This window comes from Salminus brasiliensis, chromosome 12 (assembly GCF_030463535.1).
Source record: "Salminus brasiliensis chromosome 12, fSalBra1.hap2, whole genome shotgun sequence".
Classification (NCBI taxonomy): Eukaryota; Metazoa; Chordata; class Actinopteri; order Characiformes; family Bryconidae; genus Salminus; species Salminus brasiliensis.
This window is the reverse complement of record NC_132889.1, coordinates 26118828-26137464: the sequence shown is the minus strand read 5'-3', so window position 1 is coordinate 26137464 and position 18637 is coordinate 26118828. Positions and strand designations below refer to the sequence as shown.

The following is an 18637-nucleotide window of genomic DNA, read 5'->3' as shown; positions in this document are numbered from 1 at the left end:
ACTACTGTTTCTATTCAGCACTGCCAAGTAATGACTGTTAGTTTGAAGAAGAGCAGGATGAAGGTGGAGCAGATCTGATCAGGGTCAGTCCGTGCATTCAGACTTCTTCATCTTTTTACTGGTAGCTTTTGAGGCAGCAGACACTTCACATGTTATGTCTTTATCTTTATCCCACTCTGATCTCTCAATGCTCAAAAAGCTGCTCAGTCGGAATTTCTTATTGGGCTGCTGCTCTGCAGAGCCAGTGGTCACTCCACTGCTGACCGGGGTTCCGCCCACCAGCCAACGAACATCAGCAAAACCAGTGGACAGGTCACTGACCACACACACTAGAGTGGCTTTGTTAGACTTCAGCTCTTCAGTAGACGGAGGGAAGATGGTCAGAACAGGAGGAGGAACAGCTAAGTCTGATAAAAGAGAGAGAAAAAGGATAAGGATATTATTAAATGGGGGCAAAAAAATGAAGAAAATCAGTACAGGAAAATAGACATTTTCAGTCTATTATTTAAACTTTTTCTTGGTTTATTTTACTGGATATTTCAAAGTGACAAACAAGAGAAAGAGAAATTAAATAATATAAAAAAAAATAGATCAACATTTAATCCAATTTAACAGGTCATATTTTATCACTGTAACCCGAAACCTTCTATCTCCATTGTTTGCACTTTATGACATAATTTGAAACTGGCAGTTGTTCATTTGACAAAAGTGCATGATGATCAGACAAATACAACAAAAAAGGTCCAGAATTACATGAAATAAAATAGTTTTATATTTGCTTCCATTAAAGGTTTTTAATCATCTCATGTAAAGTTGCCATTTTAGAGATATTAGGTTTCTGTATAACAGCAGTAATTTGCTCAACAAAGAAGATCAGCACCTAATAAAGTTCAGGTCATTTGCTGACCGATGCTGCAGTTCCACTATTCCATGTTGATCAATACTTTAGTTGTTTTCTAAACTAATATTTTTGTATTTGTTTTAGGAAAGATAATTTTATTAATGTTATTATTTCACTGAAGTTCACATAGTATGACTGTAGACTACTGTACTCTCCTCTTTTTATTAAAATGAAAGATCAAATAGATTTCAGTTATCAATAATTCTGTACTAATTCATTTAAAACACATATTATAAAAGGTATACTTTAAATTCACCCAAAATCAATAGAATCATTTCAACAAAGCATTTGAATAACACAGCATATTTGAAATTTTCCACAATCATATTTTTTTTACAGAAAACTCTACAGACTATAAAACACACAGTATAAATTCATAAAAGAACATTTGAGGATAGCTGAATGGTTTAATATTCATATTACAAGCCAAGCTTTTTACAATTAGTCAAACTAATTTCATATTTTAGGTAATACTTGAATGTTTAGTCAAAATTAAGTGAAGCAGTGTAATGTAGACGAAGAGAAGAGATTCTTACCAGTGACGATCAGCTTTGTTCCTTGGCCGAATACCACAGTGCTTCACTTCATATCCTCACCCATACAAAAACCTCCTCAGTTTCAGAAGTGAAAGTAGCGGAACTGAAACGTCCTCTACACTTCAGCTCTCTCTTCTACTGTCTATGATCAGCACTGAGTCCTTCCACATCCCATTTCCCTCTCTGTGAACTCCTCATCTCTGTTCTCCTGGGATTTCATCACACCTCCTGCTCAAGAGAACTGCACCTATTACCCCCACCTTTCTGCTCCAGCTGAGAAATGTGCTGAATGAAATGGAGAAGTGAAGGTGAGCAGTGAGGAGGTTTTTGTCACGCTCTCAGTCACTGTGATACGTAATCAGTTTGAGAGTTGATCCATGTTCCACAGTAATACACTGCAGAGTCTCCTACCTCCACATTACTGATTATTAACTGGTAGTCGATGTTTGAAGAGGCTTTAGATGTGAAGCGTGCAGATGGAAAATCAGCTCCATATAGATCAGGAGAGCTAATAGAATAATGAAAGCTCAACACAAACTGAGGAGCTGCTTCTGGAACTTGTTTATACCAGTAGACATAATAGCTCTCATCCTTAGCGATGTTACAGTCCATGCTGACAGTTCTGCCCTGGTCTGTCAGAACTGAAGGGCTCTGTGTCAGAACTTTCTGTGAACTGACCCCTAAAACATAAAGCAACATTGGAGCTGATGTCATTTTCATTTTAAACACAATCAGAAACAAACAAACCCATCAATGTAAAGAGAGAAGCAGGAGGAGATCTCTTACATGCCAGAGCAGGGAGGAGAGCACAGAGGGTGGCCAGCATGATGTCTGTGTGATCAGCAGAGAGATGAACAGAGTGGAGGATGAAGAGAGGAGAGAGTGGAAGAGGCTTTCATAAAGAACTAAGGGAGGGGGCTGGATCTCTCACCATCCAATCAGCTGTGACTTTGTTTGATAACATTTCTAACAATATGTGTGAAGCAGAATTAATTTATGGATTTTCTGGATTACGTTGATATTAATGAACTCAAGCCCAGTTTTTAGTGTCTCATTTTAGATCTAGATAATTTCTTACCAGTTATCTTTAACTTATTAAAGATATTCTGCTGAAAATACTCTGATCTTTTAAATTGTAATGAACCTGTGACTAATCCAATAATTGCAGAAAATCTTTTTATCAGTAATCTGATCAACCTGTTTATGTGTTACAATGCTCTGCTGAACCCTGTGAGGAGAGACACATTCACTGGGTAGATTGTGGCTGAAGGGAAGAGTGGGATGTAGCAGCAGGTTGAAATACGGGACAATGCTGAATAATTCTTTTATAAACTGTGTGATTTATTCACAACAGTGAAGACAAACAAAAGAAAAACTGTACAAACACAAAACAAACTGAATTAAAAGGGTGACCTGACTCGCTGACAGCAAAGATGTATTAAAGCATTCACATTCATTACTCAGGTAGAAGTGGAGATACTAGGGTTTAAAAAGACCTCTATAGAAGTTGTATCAACTTAGGCTTTATACTCAAGTAAAAGTGTAAAAGTACTGGTTTCAAAACTACTTAAAGTATAAAAGTAAAAATAATGTAATGAAAACAAAGGAAAAAGCTTAACAACCCCCCAAAAAACATTTTTCTGAAAGCATAAGGATCATAACGTTATATTAAAATGTTAATGTTGAAAAAAGTTTGGGGTGCACTAGGCGACCTGTTTCAGCTGCATATCTGCCCATTGGAAATGAATGCATTTTATTAATATCAAATATATTAAAAAGTTCATCTATGTTTACTACTGAACATTAACGTGTGTTTAATGGCTCGAAGTCTTGGTGTAGTGATGGATGATCAGTTATCGTTCTCAAGTCATGTTGCAAACGTAACTCGGTCCTGCTGATTCCTCCTGTGCAACATCCGGAGAGTTCGACCCTTCCTCTCTAGAGAGACCACCCAGGTGTTCGTTCAGTCTCTCGTCACTTCTAGACTTGACTACTGCACCTCTCTTCTGGCTGGTCTCCCTCTGCGCACCATCAGGCCCCTGTAACTTATCCAGAAAGCAGCGGCACGGGTCGTCTTCAACCTTTCAAAGTTCAGCCATGTCTCTCCACTGCTGTGTTCTCTTCACTGGCTTCCTGTAGCTGCTTCCCGCATCAGATTCAAAACCCTGACGCTGGCCTACAAAGCCAAGAACTGACCAGCACCTCCATACTTGAGCTAATGGTCAAAAGCCGATCCGTTGGGACATTTCACTCGAGTTCTCTTGAGTCTCTGTCACGGACATCTTCATACTAGGCTTCATACGTCTGCTAAGTCTCACTTTCCGGATGGAGCGATTTATCTGGAAAGATTTTTTATTTACTAAATAATAAAATAATTACTCCAGTAAAGTATGAATAACTAAAATGTATACTTAAGTAATGTAACTTAGTATTTGTACTTCGTTACTTGATCATTCTATTTGGCAGTACAGAAAAGTAGAATAAGTCTTGGACCACAGGACTTTACTCTCAGCTCTAGTCCTTCTCAGACTGCTTGCTTTGTGAGGGAAGTATCTGCAAGCCCCCCTTTCTTAACCATCCCCTACCTCTTATAGGGTCAGCCCCACTCCTGCGTCACCTGAGCTGAACCATTACCCTGCACAGGGGTGTTGCTGGATGTTGAGTGAGTTAAAACAAGCATAAATAAAATCAGTCATAATCATAAGGCTTTAATCTGTAATATCACCAGTATCAGTATTAAATACAGTGAGACATTTCCTCATGTGTCTCGTTCTGGTTCTGTAAGAGAGGGTAAAAGAACATCACCCCTCTCATGAGCGACCCCGTCTGCTTAAACTAGGGTAGAGCTCGTGTTTCTGTTAAAGCTCTATATGAACAGTTTCTCCACATTTTACTCACCTGCAGATTTGTAGCAGTGTGTTCGCAGAGGCTGAGGAGATACGAGTCTAATTTAGGGGGAAGTTTTACTTTTGAGCATTATAAATGACTACTTCCATTTTTTCTAACACAAGTGTTTCCTGAGCAAACTGATTCTCACTGCCCCCATAAACAGCTTTTAGTTCCACAAATATGATTCTCCGGTTTTCTTTTTTGCTCTCGGCTTTTTCTGTGCAATGGATCAGTTTACGAGAAACTCCTGCGAGGGTTTAAGATTCAGAGCCGCCGGTTGAGACTCTTGTTCCCTGCAAAGTCTGAAAGTGTGTGGTGTTTCCTTCAGATCAGATTGTGCACTGTGAGGACTTTACTGACCAACAACGATCAAGGACAGAAAATCTGTGAAGAAAATCTCATTATGGTTGGAGTCTCTCACGATTTCCACATCGGTTAGGATTTAATATCCTGCAGTGTGAGACAGGCATTAAACGCTGATTGCTGATTTCTGCTGATTTCCACAGTCTGTTTTCACACATGCTCAAACTGAGAAATCTGAGACAGCGGTTAAAAAGTAACGTTATACATGCAGTGAAAATTCAGATTACTGAGCTAAAATCCAGCTCTGATCATCTGATTTCTTCATCTTACTCAGACCTAAGAAATCGGAGTCTGTTACATGAAGAATCAGAAAACTGCAGAAAGGGGTTTAAGCGCATGTCTCCTCGCCCCTGTAGACTCGAGGAGTCGAGACGGATCCATGTGCTGGGTTTATCATCATTTATAGACAATTGTCAAAAAGACAAAACCAAAGATCAACGGTCAAAGATCAGTCCAAAGAACACAGACTATCAAACACACAAGGGCAGGGATCACTGAGACAGGTGTAACTAGCAGCACTTCTCAGAGAGTAGCTGTGTGGAGGGAGTGTGAGTAGAGCGGCTGATGAGGGTCCTGATTGAGGGCAGGTGTGAGAGTATTCCGGTGAGCCGGACCTCTGGTGGTCAGGAAAGGAACTTCAGTTTTAGAGGGGTGAGAAATTGACTCTATATACAGTTTAATGTTTTTAGGTGGCGCAGCCCTGTTAATTGCCAGATCGCTAATTTCCATCCCTGAGCATGCGCAGTTCAGGAATAAACGCGGGCCCAGCCTGTGCACCCCTTTCTGCTGACGCAGATGTCTCCTAGATCTGGTGCCGGCAACACAATCAATGGAGGGAGACCTCCGTCGTCTCCGGGGGCTAGCAGAAGTAAAGCAGTCTTAAATACAGTCAAACCTCAGGCCTGTACTTTCCACGGTGAGTTAGTGTCAGTGTAGTTACACAGCTGTGAAATTCAAAGACATCATCTTTTGATTTATTTAAATGTGTATTTTGTGCTTATATTTCTTTTAAACACTTTGATGTGTTGATGTTATTTTTTAGTGGTAAAGCTGATTCTTGATGTTTTTCTGCTTCACTTCATGAGTACATTGTGGTGTGTAGAGAATCTTTTGGGTGCAACATCCTCTTTCATTACTTCTCACCAATACAATTAATGGAATTAACAGATAGAAACACTTTCACCTTCATTTAATGTGGTCATTTTGAGATGAGTATGGCTAAATATGTGATTTAAGTATTCCTTCCAATTAATTTTAAGATTTAGTTTATTCCGCACAATTTATCAATCATTCTTATTTAATGTTGTTCTCTGTAAAAATGTAAGAATTTAGATCTGTAACCTTGATTCCTAAACAGGGGCAGAACCTATGATGAAGTTGAACAGAGGCAGTGGTTCAATGGTGTGATATGAATCTAGGAAAGGACGATATCTAGCCTCTGATTTAAATGTATTAAAAGCTATTGTGAGCATCCTCATTTTTAAATGTGAGCACTAAAACTAGTAAACTAAGACAAGACAAAGGCAACCAGCCGAGAGTTTATAGGACTAGTAGATCTATAAAGTTATGGAAAGTAATAATGTGTTCTGCTTAGAATGACAGCATGATATTAATAGTTATTTACTTTCCTGAAAGTAAAAAAAAAGACCTGAAGATATTGCTGAAAGAACCCCTACCTATGGCTACCATTGAGATGACAACCATGAAGTTATACTGCGTCTCTCATAAAAAAAGTAATGCAAGGAGCTGAAAATCTTTTCATAAAAGAACATGATTTACATTTAGAGAAAAAATACTTTAATTATGTGATTAGATTAATGAAGCAAGACTGAAGAAAAATTTGCTAAAAAAAAAAAAAAACTCATGTTCTCATGTTTCCACTTTTGTCTGAAAGCAGAAGTGAATGTGAGCAGTGAGGAGGGTTTTTGTCATGGTCTGAATCACTGTGATACCCATTCATTAACAGAGCCGTCCCATGTTGCACAGTAATACACTGCAGAGTCTCCTACCTCCACATTACTGATGATCAAAGTGTAATCTGATTGAGATGAGTGTGTTGATGTGAATTTAGGAGAAGAGAAGCCAGATCCATATGTAGGAGAACTCCAGTCATGATAGTTCATTAACACATACTGTGGAGCTCCTCCTGGAACCTGTTTATACCATCGAACAGCACTACCAGTAACAGTCCCCAGATTACAGTGCATAGTGGTCTTCTCTCCTTTAGTCTGTGTGAGAACAGGGGGCTTCTGTGTCACCACAGTCACACCACTGACACCTGCAATAAAAGCAGCATCATGTTACATTTCTTCATGCTCACATTAGATGTAGGCAAGTGCTGAGGAGCTCCAGTGCTGTGAAATCTTACATGAGAGAGCAGTGAAGAGAGTGCAGAGTGCTGGCAGCATCTTGTCAGTGTGTGATGCTCTCTGTGCTGAGTGAAGAGATGAGCAGCTTGAGGAGCAGATAAAGGAGAGAGTGCAGGGACGAGCTATAAGAGAGTCAGGAGGGGGCAGAGGGAGGAGTTACTCATCTACACACCCCATATGAGAAATATAGAAATAGGTAAAGTGTATTGTATATATTGAGTAATTCATGAGCTTTACTGTAAAGAAACATGATCTTCTGGAAATGTCTCTAAATATATTAAGTCGTTTTCTTTACTTTTTTGTTTATTTGCATAAAGAACCTTTTTATAGAAAACCAAAATTACAGACATACTCTGTAAATTAACAACTTTTATTTTAAGTTTCATGCCAAACATAACAAATTACATTTATTTCTAAGAATATATTATTTATGCAGTAGTTTTCTCCTGTTCGTAGATCACGATCAAATGTATTTAAAATGACAGTTCTCCATAATTAATCATACTGATACACACAGTACCTGCTGCACCTACATGCCATCACCATTCCTCACAGTGCTATCATATCCTAAACAATTAAGACTTTTCTAGGGACAAGGGAGCAGAGAAATGTGTCATTTTCTAGTATCGTTGAGAGATAATGACAAAACACAATATATGGATAAAATATATACAACTACATGTCAAACAAACTTTACAGCTAAGAGGCGTATTATCCCATAACTACAGTGACTAAAATACAAACCATCTGACTTATTCTTCAAGTATAGAAGTGTGTGCTAAACATCTGGGATTGGTATTGAACTTATATACTGGTGTGTTTATAGATTTATGAAAGACAATTATGTCTGAAGATGATTTTCCAAAAATGTATTAATTTAAAATGTGTTTTGCTCCTGGAAATTATGAATAATAATAAAAAAAAAATTAATGAATTAATAAATAAAGTTTAAATTCTGTTATTTCTGTTTATTTTATTTTTAGCTGTACATGAATGATATCGAATGACACTTTAAAGTGGCTTTAGCTTGGATATGTTTATCATCTTTGTCATTTAGCTTGACTGAAGGTTCTTTACTGATGTAAAAATGACGTTGGCTTTATTATACTCCTAAGAGGAGATGTGTAATTTCAGGTGAATGAGATCTACAACAAAGTAAGTTTCCTAAAGTGGTGATAAACTGATTATAATATCAGGAAGAGACAGAGCTTAAATATGATCCCAAGAAACCTAAAATTGATCATTTCTTTAAAGTCATATTAATGATTTACCTAATTTAACTACAATTTACTAATTTCATTAAATGAAGATTAAGGGAAACATCTGTGTATAAAACTTTTATACATGGAGTTTAAAATCAACTTTGATCGTTGGCAGCCAAGAATAACAAAACTAACAAGGATGAAATTATGAATTCAACATTTCATTACATTCAACCCAGTTCACACTTACAGTCTGAAATTCTGCTGATGTTTCCACTGTTGTGTTGTTTTGCCTTCAGTGATGAATGATCTTGTCATCTTCATGTACGCTTGAACATTACCACATTATCTGTATGTTTTTTATAAATATATGAACAGTTTGTCTTGAATGAATAAACTCAGATCAATTTATTAATGATAATTAATGATTGGTAGATAGTGAGTTACAACATTGTCCTTGTGGAAGACTGGAGTTGGAATCCCTGGCCAGACAAACACACCACGCTACACCAGTCAGAACTAGGCAATCCTCCTAACACTACATCTGTCTACCTGTGTAACATGGTTCAAATGGTGAGTCACTCTGGATAAGAGCATTAAACAGTGCTGTGAATGTAATGGGGTTGTCCCCTCTTATTCAGAGAAGGTCAAAAGATGAATCATAGTTTCAGAGGAACAAAAATTACCCATTTAATGCTCTTTTGTTCATAACTTCCATCCATCCACCTCATTTTCGGCATCTTTGAAGTCAGGGTGGGACCTGAGCCTACAGGAATCATTTGGCGCAAGGCCGGAATAACCCCAGGACAGGGTGCCAGTCCATTACAGGGTACCACACACCCATTCACTCACAATCCTACAACTGGTATCACATTAGTAAAGCCATTTCCTCTACAATGTGTGTTTTTGAGAAGTGGTAGGAAACCAGGGGAAACCCAAATGGTATTGGGGACAACATGACAACCTCCTCACTGACTATTAATATTCAAATATTTATTATTAATTGTCATGGTGGAGTTCAGAGGACACCTCACTATGCATATTTTTCAAATGAATAACTGTGCTGTTATTAATATTAAATTCATCTGAAATTAAACTGTTCACCGTTACACTGGATGCAGCCTGAACTGAAAAATGTAAAGTCGGAAAGTAGCTGAAATTTGACTCAGAATAATTTTAAAAACAGAAACTGCACAATATAATAAATATAAAAAGGTTTTGGGCTGCAGAAAAATACATTTATTATGTATTTGAGGTGTTGACATAAAGAAACTGAAAGTATGAAAGTTTAACTTCATTAAATTCAACTCAGTTCACACTTGTTGTCTGAGATTCTGCTGAAGTTCTCATGTTTCCACTGTTGTCTAAAAGCAGAAGTGAATGTGAGCAGTGAGGAGGTTTTTTTCATGGTCTGAATCACTGTGATATGTTCTCCTTAGCAGAGTCGTCCCATGTGTGACAGTAATACACTGCAGAGTCTCCTACCTCCACATTACTGATGATCAAAGTATAATCTGATTGAGATGAGTGTGTTGATGTAAATTTAGGAGAAGAGAAGCCAGATCCATAGTCAGGAGAACTCCAGCCATGATAGTTCACTAACACAAACTGTGGAGCTCCTCCTGGAACCTGTTTATACCATCGAGCAGCACTACCAGTAACAGTCCCCAGATTACAGTGCATAGTGGTCTTCTCTCCTTTAGTCGGTGTGAGAACAGGGGGCTTCTGTGTCACCACAGTCACACCACTGACACCTGCAATAAAAGCAGCATCATGTTACATTTCTTCATGCTCACATTAGATGTAGGCAAGTGCTGAGGAGCTCCAGTGCTGTGAAATCTTACATGAGAGAGCAGTGAAGAGAGTGCAGAGTGCTGGCAGCATCTTGTCAGTGTGTGATGCTCTCTGTGCTGAGTGAAGAGATGAGCAGCTTGAGGAGCAGATAAAGGAGAGAGTGCAGGGACGAGCTATAAGAGAGTCAGGAGGGGGCAGAGGGAGGGGTCAGCTGACTACACACTATATGTGACCTTCTACACACTCTCATGTGTGAAAGGATATATAAATGATTGATGATCAGATATCTCCTGTATGGAGTAACTTAATAAGACTGATGTTAAACAGCAGTGTTGAAGTTTACATCAGGACATATTGTGTATTAATGATATTTAGATTTCTTAGATAAACATATATTAAATATTTCCTTTTAAATTTTGTTCTCTCCGATTAAAATAATTTAAACCAGTAAAACGTTGAGTTTGTTTTTCACCCATTCTGAGATGATACACAGAGAAACCTCCTCATTTACATGAAGCTAAAATTACAGAGAGCTTCCAGCAGGTGTATCCTGAGTGAGAGAGGAGGTACACACTGACTAGTGAACTGGATCATCTCTTGGGGAAATCTCCACGTCAGTGCACCTCTCTCTGATCCTTCACTGCCCCCTACAGCCGGGTTTGAGTGCATTTAAAAGTAGCACATGAAAATACCTAATAAGGAGCAAATTCCCCCAAATCTTCCTGAAACACATCAAACTCTGGTCTTTCTGCACTGCTGAGTAAACCCCTCTCCTGCTGAACAGTAGACTGCAGTTCACGCTTCTGCTGACAGATGGAGCTCTTCACAACATCACCAAATCCCGCTCCCCTCCACTTTATTACCCCTCCATACCAGCCCTTCTTCATTCACTCCTTTTAGTCCAACTAACTGCACATCCATCAGTAACTCAGATATGATTGAAATCAACTACATCCATTTTCAGTGACATTAACACTGATGATCAACATCCCAATATCTCACATCCTCCCACTGATCAAACTCATAACCTGCTTATCAATATCTAGAAGACATTTCCCTCAGTAATCTCTTATCTGTGAGTGTTGGATCAGTTCTAGTAAATCTTCAGTAAATGTCTCCCAGTGGTTTGATCTGAACTTCAGTCTTTTAGCTGGTGTTCAGTTTAGTCTGAGTCTGAAGATCTGAATCTCTCACAGGAGAACTCCATTTGAACTCACTCTCTTTACTGCACTTGTCTGGACAGTGATCCCTGACTCTGATCTGCTGTAGACCATCCTTTCCCATTTTCAGTGGCGTTCTCAGTAACCATAGATATCACAACATCTCCCTGTAACTGAGTTTCTATAAACTCCTGATCCTATTAGAATGCTGTAGAAACCTGTTTCCCTCTTTTAGTCCTTCTCACTCTTATTCTTTCCAGCTCAGTGTGTTTGATTCTGCTGCTTCTGTGCTGAAGTCTCTCTGATATAATGTCTAGAATAGGAGACTGTTTTCTCCATCAGCATGAAAAATGGACAGCAACAGTTTTGAACTTCTGCATTTTATTAAACTTCATCAAACAACTTTATTGTACAGCAGAAAAGATGAAGGACTATGTAAGCAGGAGATGATCCAGTGTGTGTTGATGAAATCAGCATTCTTTCACTACGCACTAAACTACTGTTTCTATTCAGCACTGCCAAGTAATGACTGTTAGTTTGAAGAAGAGCAGGATGAAGGTGGAGCAGATCTGATCAGGGTCAGTCCGTGCATTCAGACTTCTTCATCTTTTTACTGGTAGCTTTTGAGGCAGCAGACACTTCACATGTTATGTCTTTATCTTTATCCCACTCTGATCTCTCAATGCTCAAATAGCTGCTCAGTCGGAATTTCTTATTGGGCTGCTGCTCTGCAGAGCCAGTGGTCACTCCACTGCTGACCGGGTTTCCGCCCACCAGCCAACGTACATCAGCAAAACCAGTGGACAGGTCACTGACCACACACACTAGAGTGGCTTTGTTAGACTTCAGCTCTTCACTGGACGGAGGGAAGATGGTCAGAACAGGAGGAGGAACAGCAGAGTCTGATTAGAGAGAGAGAGAAAGGATAAGGATATTATTAAATGGGGGCAAAAAAATGAAGAAAATCAGTACAGGAAAATAGACATTTTCAGTCTTTATATTAATTCACATTTTTTGACAAAACAAGGAGAAAATGGACTTTAATTGTTTTATTGTTTCTTTGTTCATTTTACTAAAATAATAAAGCAACAAATGAAAGATAAATTAGATCATCATTTAACAAAAAATAGATGAACATTTTCAGTTTTAACAGGTTATATTTCATCACTGTCACCCAAAAACCTTGTATCTCCATTGTTTCCATTGTTTTTGTACTTTTTGAATTTTTGAATTTGGACATATTAGGGTTTTGCACAACAGCAGCAATTTGCTCCACAGAGAAGATTAGCACCTAATAAAGTTCAGGTCATTTGCTGACCGAAGCTGCAGTTCCACTATTCCATGTTGATCAAAACTTTAGTTGTTTTCTAAACTGATATTTTTGTATTTATTTAAGGAAAGATAATTTTATTAATATGTGTTATTATTTTACTGAAATTCACTGAGTATGACTGTAGACTACAGTACTCTCCTCTTTGTATTAAATTAAACAGATCAAATAGATTTCAGTTATCAATAATTCTGTACAAATTGATTTAAAACAAATAGATTTTTTATAAAAGGTATACTTTTAATTCACCCAGAATCAATATAATCATTTCAATAAAGCATTTAAATAATGCAGCATATTTGAAAATTTCCACAATCATATTTTTTACAGAAAACTCTGCAGACTATAAAACACACAGTAAACATTCAAAAACATTTGAGGATAGCTGAATGGTTAATAATCATATTAGTCAAACTAAATCCATATTTTAGGTAATAATTGAATTTTTAATCAAATATAAGTGAAGCAGTGTAATGTAGATGAAGAGAAGTGTTTCTTACCAGTGACGATCAGCTTTGTTCCTTGGCCGAATACCACAGTGCTTCACTTCATATCCTCACCCGTACAAAAACCTCCTCAGTTTCAGAAGTGAAAGTAGCGGAACTGAAACGTCCTCTAGACTTCAGCTCTCTCTTCTACTGTCTATGATCAGCACTAAGTCCTTCCACATCCCATTTCCCTCTCTGTGAACTCCCGTTTAGGTAAATCCAGAACTTGTGATGAAGTCTAGGAGTGAAGATGTAACACTTTAGATCATAATACATTTTTTTAATGATGTTAAAAACAATTATAATGGGACGCTAAACATCAACAAAAACAGAAAGCTGTGTGTTTCAATATATATATAATTCAATAATAAATATTATGGTAAAATTATGATTATATGGATCATATGTAAATCTGTGCATTAAAATGACACTGCATGTATTCTGAAATACTGGCTAATAATTTACTTGGATGGTCCAATGTATACGCCTCTCAAATGCTCGCCAGATATTCTGCTAATATTCAACTAAATGCCTATTAAATGCAACTGAACTCTAAGTGGAATGGAATGGAAATGACAGTCTATTGAATGCAACCCTACAGCTAAACCCACACCTAACACCTAACACTAACCTTAACCTTAATGTTTTAGAATTAGATTTAGGGTTAATTCAAGGTTAAGGTTAGGGTTAGGAGGAGGGTAAGTTGTGTGGTCATTTTCAATAGACAGTCATTTACATTATAAAAAGAGTGTAAAAAATGTTTAAACCTTGAGTAAAAAAACTCTGCTTAAAGGCCTTGAATACTTAGTTAGAAGCTTAGACAAACCAAACTGAAGAAGATAAAATTATGAATTAGACATTTCAGTAAATTTAACTCAGATCACATTTGCAGTCTGTGATTCTGCTAAGGTTGTTGTGTTTCCACTGTTGTCTGAAAGCAGAATTGAATGTGAGCAGTGAAGAGGTTTTTGTCATGGTCCACATCTCTGTTCTCCTGGGATTTCTTCACACGTTCTGCTCAAGAGAACTGCACCTATTACCCCCACCTTTCTGCTCCAGCTGAGAAATGTGCTGAATGAAATGGAGAAGTGAATGTGAGCAGTGAGGAGGTTTTTGTCACGCTCTCAGTCACTGTGATACAGCTGAGCTAGTAGAGTCATCCCATGTTCCACAGTAATACACTGCAGAGTCTCCTACCTCCACATTACTGATTATTAACTGGTAGTCGATGTTTGAAGAGGCTTTAGATGTGAAGCGTGCAGATGGAAAATCAGCTCCATATAGATCAGGAGAGCCAACAGAATAATGAATCCTCAACACAAACTGAGGAGCTGCTTCTGGAACTTGTTTATACCAGGAGACATAATTGCCCTCATACTTTGCGATGTTACAGTCCATGCTGACAGTTCTGCCCCGGTCTGTCAGAACTGAAGGGGTCTGTGTCAGAACTCTCTGTGAACTGACCCCTAAAACATAAAGCAACATTGGAGCTGATGATCATCAATATCATTTTAAACACAATCAGAAACAAACAAACCCATCAATGTAAAGAGAGAAGCAGGAGGAGATCTCTTACATGTCAGAGCAGGGAGGAGAGCACAGATGGTGGCCAGCATGATGTCTGTGTGATCAGCAGAGTGATGAACAGAGTGGAGGGTGAAGAGAGGAGAGAGTGGAGGAGGCTTTTATAAAGATCTGAGGGAGGGGCCTGGATCTCTCATCAGCCAATCAACTGTGACTTTGTTTACTGTAAGTCATACTGAGGCATCATTATCATCTCCAGAGAGCATATTTACACTACTATAAAGACCCAGTGTTCTTTTACACTACTCCAGCCAGTACACCCATTTCATGAAGCTTCTGGGTCACAGTTTCTTGTGCAGATGTTGATTCCAGAAATTAATCTTGAAGTCTGTGGTTAGTGATTAAACAGATGGTTATTAATTTTTTCACTATACGTTTTGGGACATGGTGGTGTTGCTCTGAGTCTCACTGTCTGATTCACAGAATCACTGTCTGATTTTTTATCTGCTTAATTCAATCAGGTCAGATCTTTTAGCAAGACTAACAATACGACTGCATTATATTAAGACCACATTAATGATGCAGAATTCAACATCAACACACTCTTTATTAAATAACTGCACACACTGCTACTCCAGAAAAATATGATGATGATGATGATGATGATGATAATGATGATGACAACGACAATGATGATCATTGTTTGTGCGACTAGTGTGTCACACAAACACTCTCCTAGAACCTGACTGAATTTCTGATGTTAGCAAAATGATGTTTTTCTATGAAATTTATAATATGAACACAATATGAAGTTCATATATTTTTCTCATAACACAGAAAGGCTTACTACACACTAAGGTGTACTACTCAGTAACTGTATGTGTATTTTTCTTTTTAGATCAACTTGTATCAAATGACAAGACATTGGTTAACAACACACTCCATGGCTAGTATTCACTGAAAACAAGCCACCTAAATGGTGGCCATTGTCCAGATGAAGGAGTGACATGTCAATGCCCGTTTAGGTAAATCCAGAACTTGTGATGAAGTCTAGGAGTGAAGATGTAACACTTTAGATCATAATAAAAAATTGTAATGATGTTAAAAACAATTATAACGGGACGCTAAACATCAACAAAAGCAGAAAGCTGTGTGCAACAAAATTCAATAATAAATATTATGGTAAAATTATGATTATATGGATCATATGTAAATCTGTGCATTAAAATGACACTGCATGTATTCTGAAATACTGGCTAATAATTTACTTGGATGGTCCAATGTACACGCCTCTCAAATGCTCGCCAGATATTCTGCTAATATTCAACTAAATGCCTATTAAATGCAACTGAACTCTAAGTGGAATGGAATGGAAATGACAGTCTATTGAATGCAACCCTACAGCTAAACCCACACCTAACACCTAACACTAACCTTAACCTTAATGTTTTAGAATTAGATTTAGGGTTAATTCAAGGTTAAGGTTAGGGTTAGGAGGAGGGTAAGTTGTGTGGTCATTTTCAATAGACAGTCATTTACATTATAAAAAGAGTGTAAAAAATGTTTAAACCTTGAGTAAAAAAACTCTGCTTAAAGGCCTTGAATACTTAGTTAGAAGCTTAGACAAACCAAACTGAAGAAGATAAAATTATGAATTAGACATTTCAGTAAATTTAACTCAGATCACATTTGCAGTCTGTGATTCTGCTATGGTTGTTGTGTTTCCACTGTTGTCTGAAAGCAGAAGTGAATGTGAGCAGTGAAGAGGTTTTTGTCATGGTCTGTATCACTGTGATACATGCTCTTGAGCAGAGCCATCCCATACCTCACAGTAATACACTGCAGAGTCTCCTACCTCCACATTACTGATGATCAAAGTATAATCTGATTGAGAGGAGTGTGTTGATGTGAATTTAGGAGAAGAGAAGCCAGATCCATATGAAGGAGAACTGTAACTGTGATGATTCCTTAACACATTCTGTGCAACTCCTCCTGGAACCTGTTTATACCACACAACTTGATAACGAGTAACAGTCCCCAGATTACAGTGCATAGTGGTCTTCTCTCCTTTAGTCAGTGTGAGAACAGGGGGCTTCTGTGTCACCACAGTCACACCACTGGCACCTGCAATAAAAGCAGCATCATGTTACATTTCTTCATGCTCACATTAGATGTAGGCAAGTGCTGAGGAGCTCCGGTGCTGTGAAATCTTACATGAGAGAGCAGTGAAGAGAGTGCAGAGTGCTGGCAGCATCTTGCCAGTGTGTGATGCTCTCTGTGCTGAGTGAAGAGAGGAGCAGCTTGAGGAGCAGATAAAGGAGAGAGTGCAGGGACGAGCTATAAGAGAGTCAGGAGGGGGCAGAGGGAGGGGTCAGCTGACTACACACTATATGTGACCTTCTACACACTCCCATGTGTGAAAGGATATATAAATGATTGTTCAGATATCTCCTGTATGGAGTAACTTAATGAGACTGATGTTAAACAGCAGTGTTGAAGTTTACATCAGGACATATTGTGTATTAATGATATTTATATTTCTTAGATAAACATACAAACCAGATTCCAAAAAAGTTGGGACACTAAACAAATTGTGAATAAAAACTGAATGCAATGATGGAGATGGCAAATGTCAATATTTTATTCGTAATAGAACATGGATGAACCATTCTGCACCAATCACAACATCATGGCTACGTAGGAGAAGGATCCGGGTACTGAAATGGCCAGCCTGCAGTCCAGATCTTTCACCTATAGAGAACATTTGGCGCATCATAAAGAGGAAGGTGCGACAAAGAAGGCCCAAGACGATTGAACAGTTAGAGGCCTGTATTAGACATGAATGGGAGAGCATTCCTATTTCTAAACTTGAGAAACTGGTCTCCTCTGTATCCAGACGTCTGTTGAGTGTTGTAAGAAGGGGGGATGCCACACAGTGGTAAAAATGGCCTTGTCCCAACTTTTTTGGGATTTGTTGACGCCATGAAATTTTGAATCAACATATTTCTCCTTTAAAATGTTACATTTACTCAGATTAAACTTTTGATCTATCATCTATGTTCTATTACGAATAAAATATTGACATTTGCCATCTCCACATCATTGCATTCAGTTTTTATTCACAATTTGTTTAGTGTCCCAACTTTTTTGGAATCCGGTTTGTATTTTAAATATTTCCTTTTAAATTTTGTTCTCAAATTAAAATCATTTAAACCAGTAAAACGTTGAGTTTGTTTTTCTCTCATTCTGAGATGATACACAGATAAACCTCCTCATTTACATGAAGCTAAAATTACAGAGAGCTTCCAGCAGGTGTATCCTGAGTGAGAGAGGAGGTACACACTGATTAGTGAACCGGATCATCTCTTGGGGAAATCTCCACGTCAGTGCACCTCTCTCTGATCCTTCACTGCCCCCTACAGCCTCTCCTCTCACATTCACTTTAACAGAAATCCACTACAGTCTGTCAGTCAGATAAAACAGCAGAGGGAGAAACACTGAGTCCAATAATCTGATCATACTTCATTAATCAGCTTTATCATTCATTCAACCAGTAGATTCAACTGTATTGAAGTAAATAAAAGTGTTGTAGAATTATTATGACTGAATGAAACAGGGAGAGATGTGAACAACAGCACAGCAGTTCAGATTCTCTCACCAACAGAACAGAATGAAATGAAACCCAAAATGAAATGAGGAACTAAACTGAAGTGATTCAAACAGAACTGAGAAAAAAGTACAAATTGAGTGGATTTAAAAGTAGCACATGAAAATACCAAGAAAGGAGCAAATTCACCCAAATCTTACTGAAACACATCAAACTCTGGTCTTCCTGCACTGCTGAGTAAACCCCTCTCCTGCTGAACAGTAGACTGCAGTTCACGCTTCTGCTGACAGATTGAGATCTTCACAACATCACCCAAATCCCGCTCCCCTCCTCTTTATTACCCCTCCACACCAGCCCTTCTTCATTCACTCCTTTTACTCCAACAAACTGCACATCCATCAGTAACTCAGATATGATTGAAATCAACTACATCCATTTTCAGTGAAATTAACACTGATGATCAACATCCCAATA

At 38.1% G+C, this 18637-nt stretch overlaps 2 pseudogenes and 1 gene segment (V, D, J or C); all 3 read right to left on the bottom strand.

Annotated features, from left to right (window-relative positions):
* Positions 1 to 84: 84 nt before the first annotated feature.
* LOC140573749 (immunoglobulin lambda-1 light chain-like) lies at positions 85 to 7112 on the bottom strand (annotated as a pseudogene).
* Positions 7113 to 9485: 2373 nt separating this feature from the next.
* On the bottom strand, positions 9486 to 11328 carry LOC140573571 (immunoglobulin kappa variable 3-20-like). The segment is given in 3 exon segments: positions 9486 to 10014; positions 10105 to 10269; positions 11272 to 11328. Coding segments are annotated over 3 exon segments (560 nt in total).
* A 250-nt stretch (positions 11329 to 11578) lies between these two features.
* On the bottom strand, positions 11579 to 15082 carry LOC140574295 (immunoglobulin lambda-1 light chain-like; annotated as a pseudogene).
* Between the last annotated feature and the right edge of the window lie 3555 nt (positions 15083 to 18637).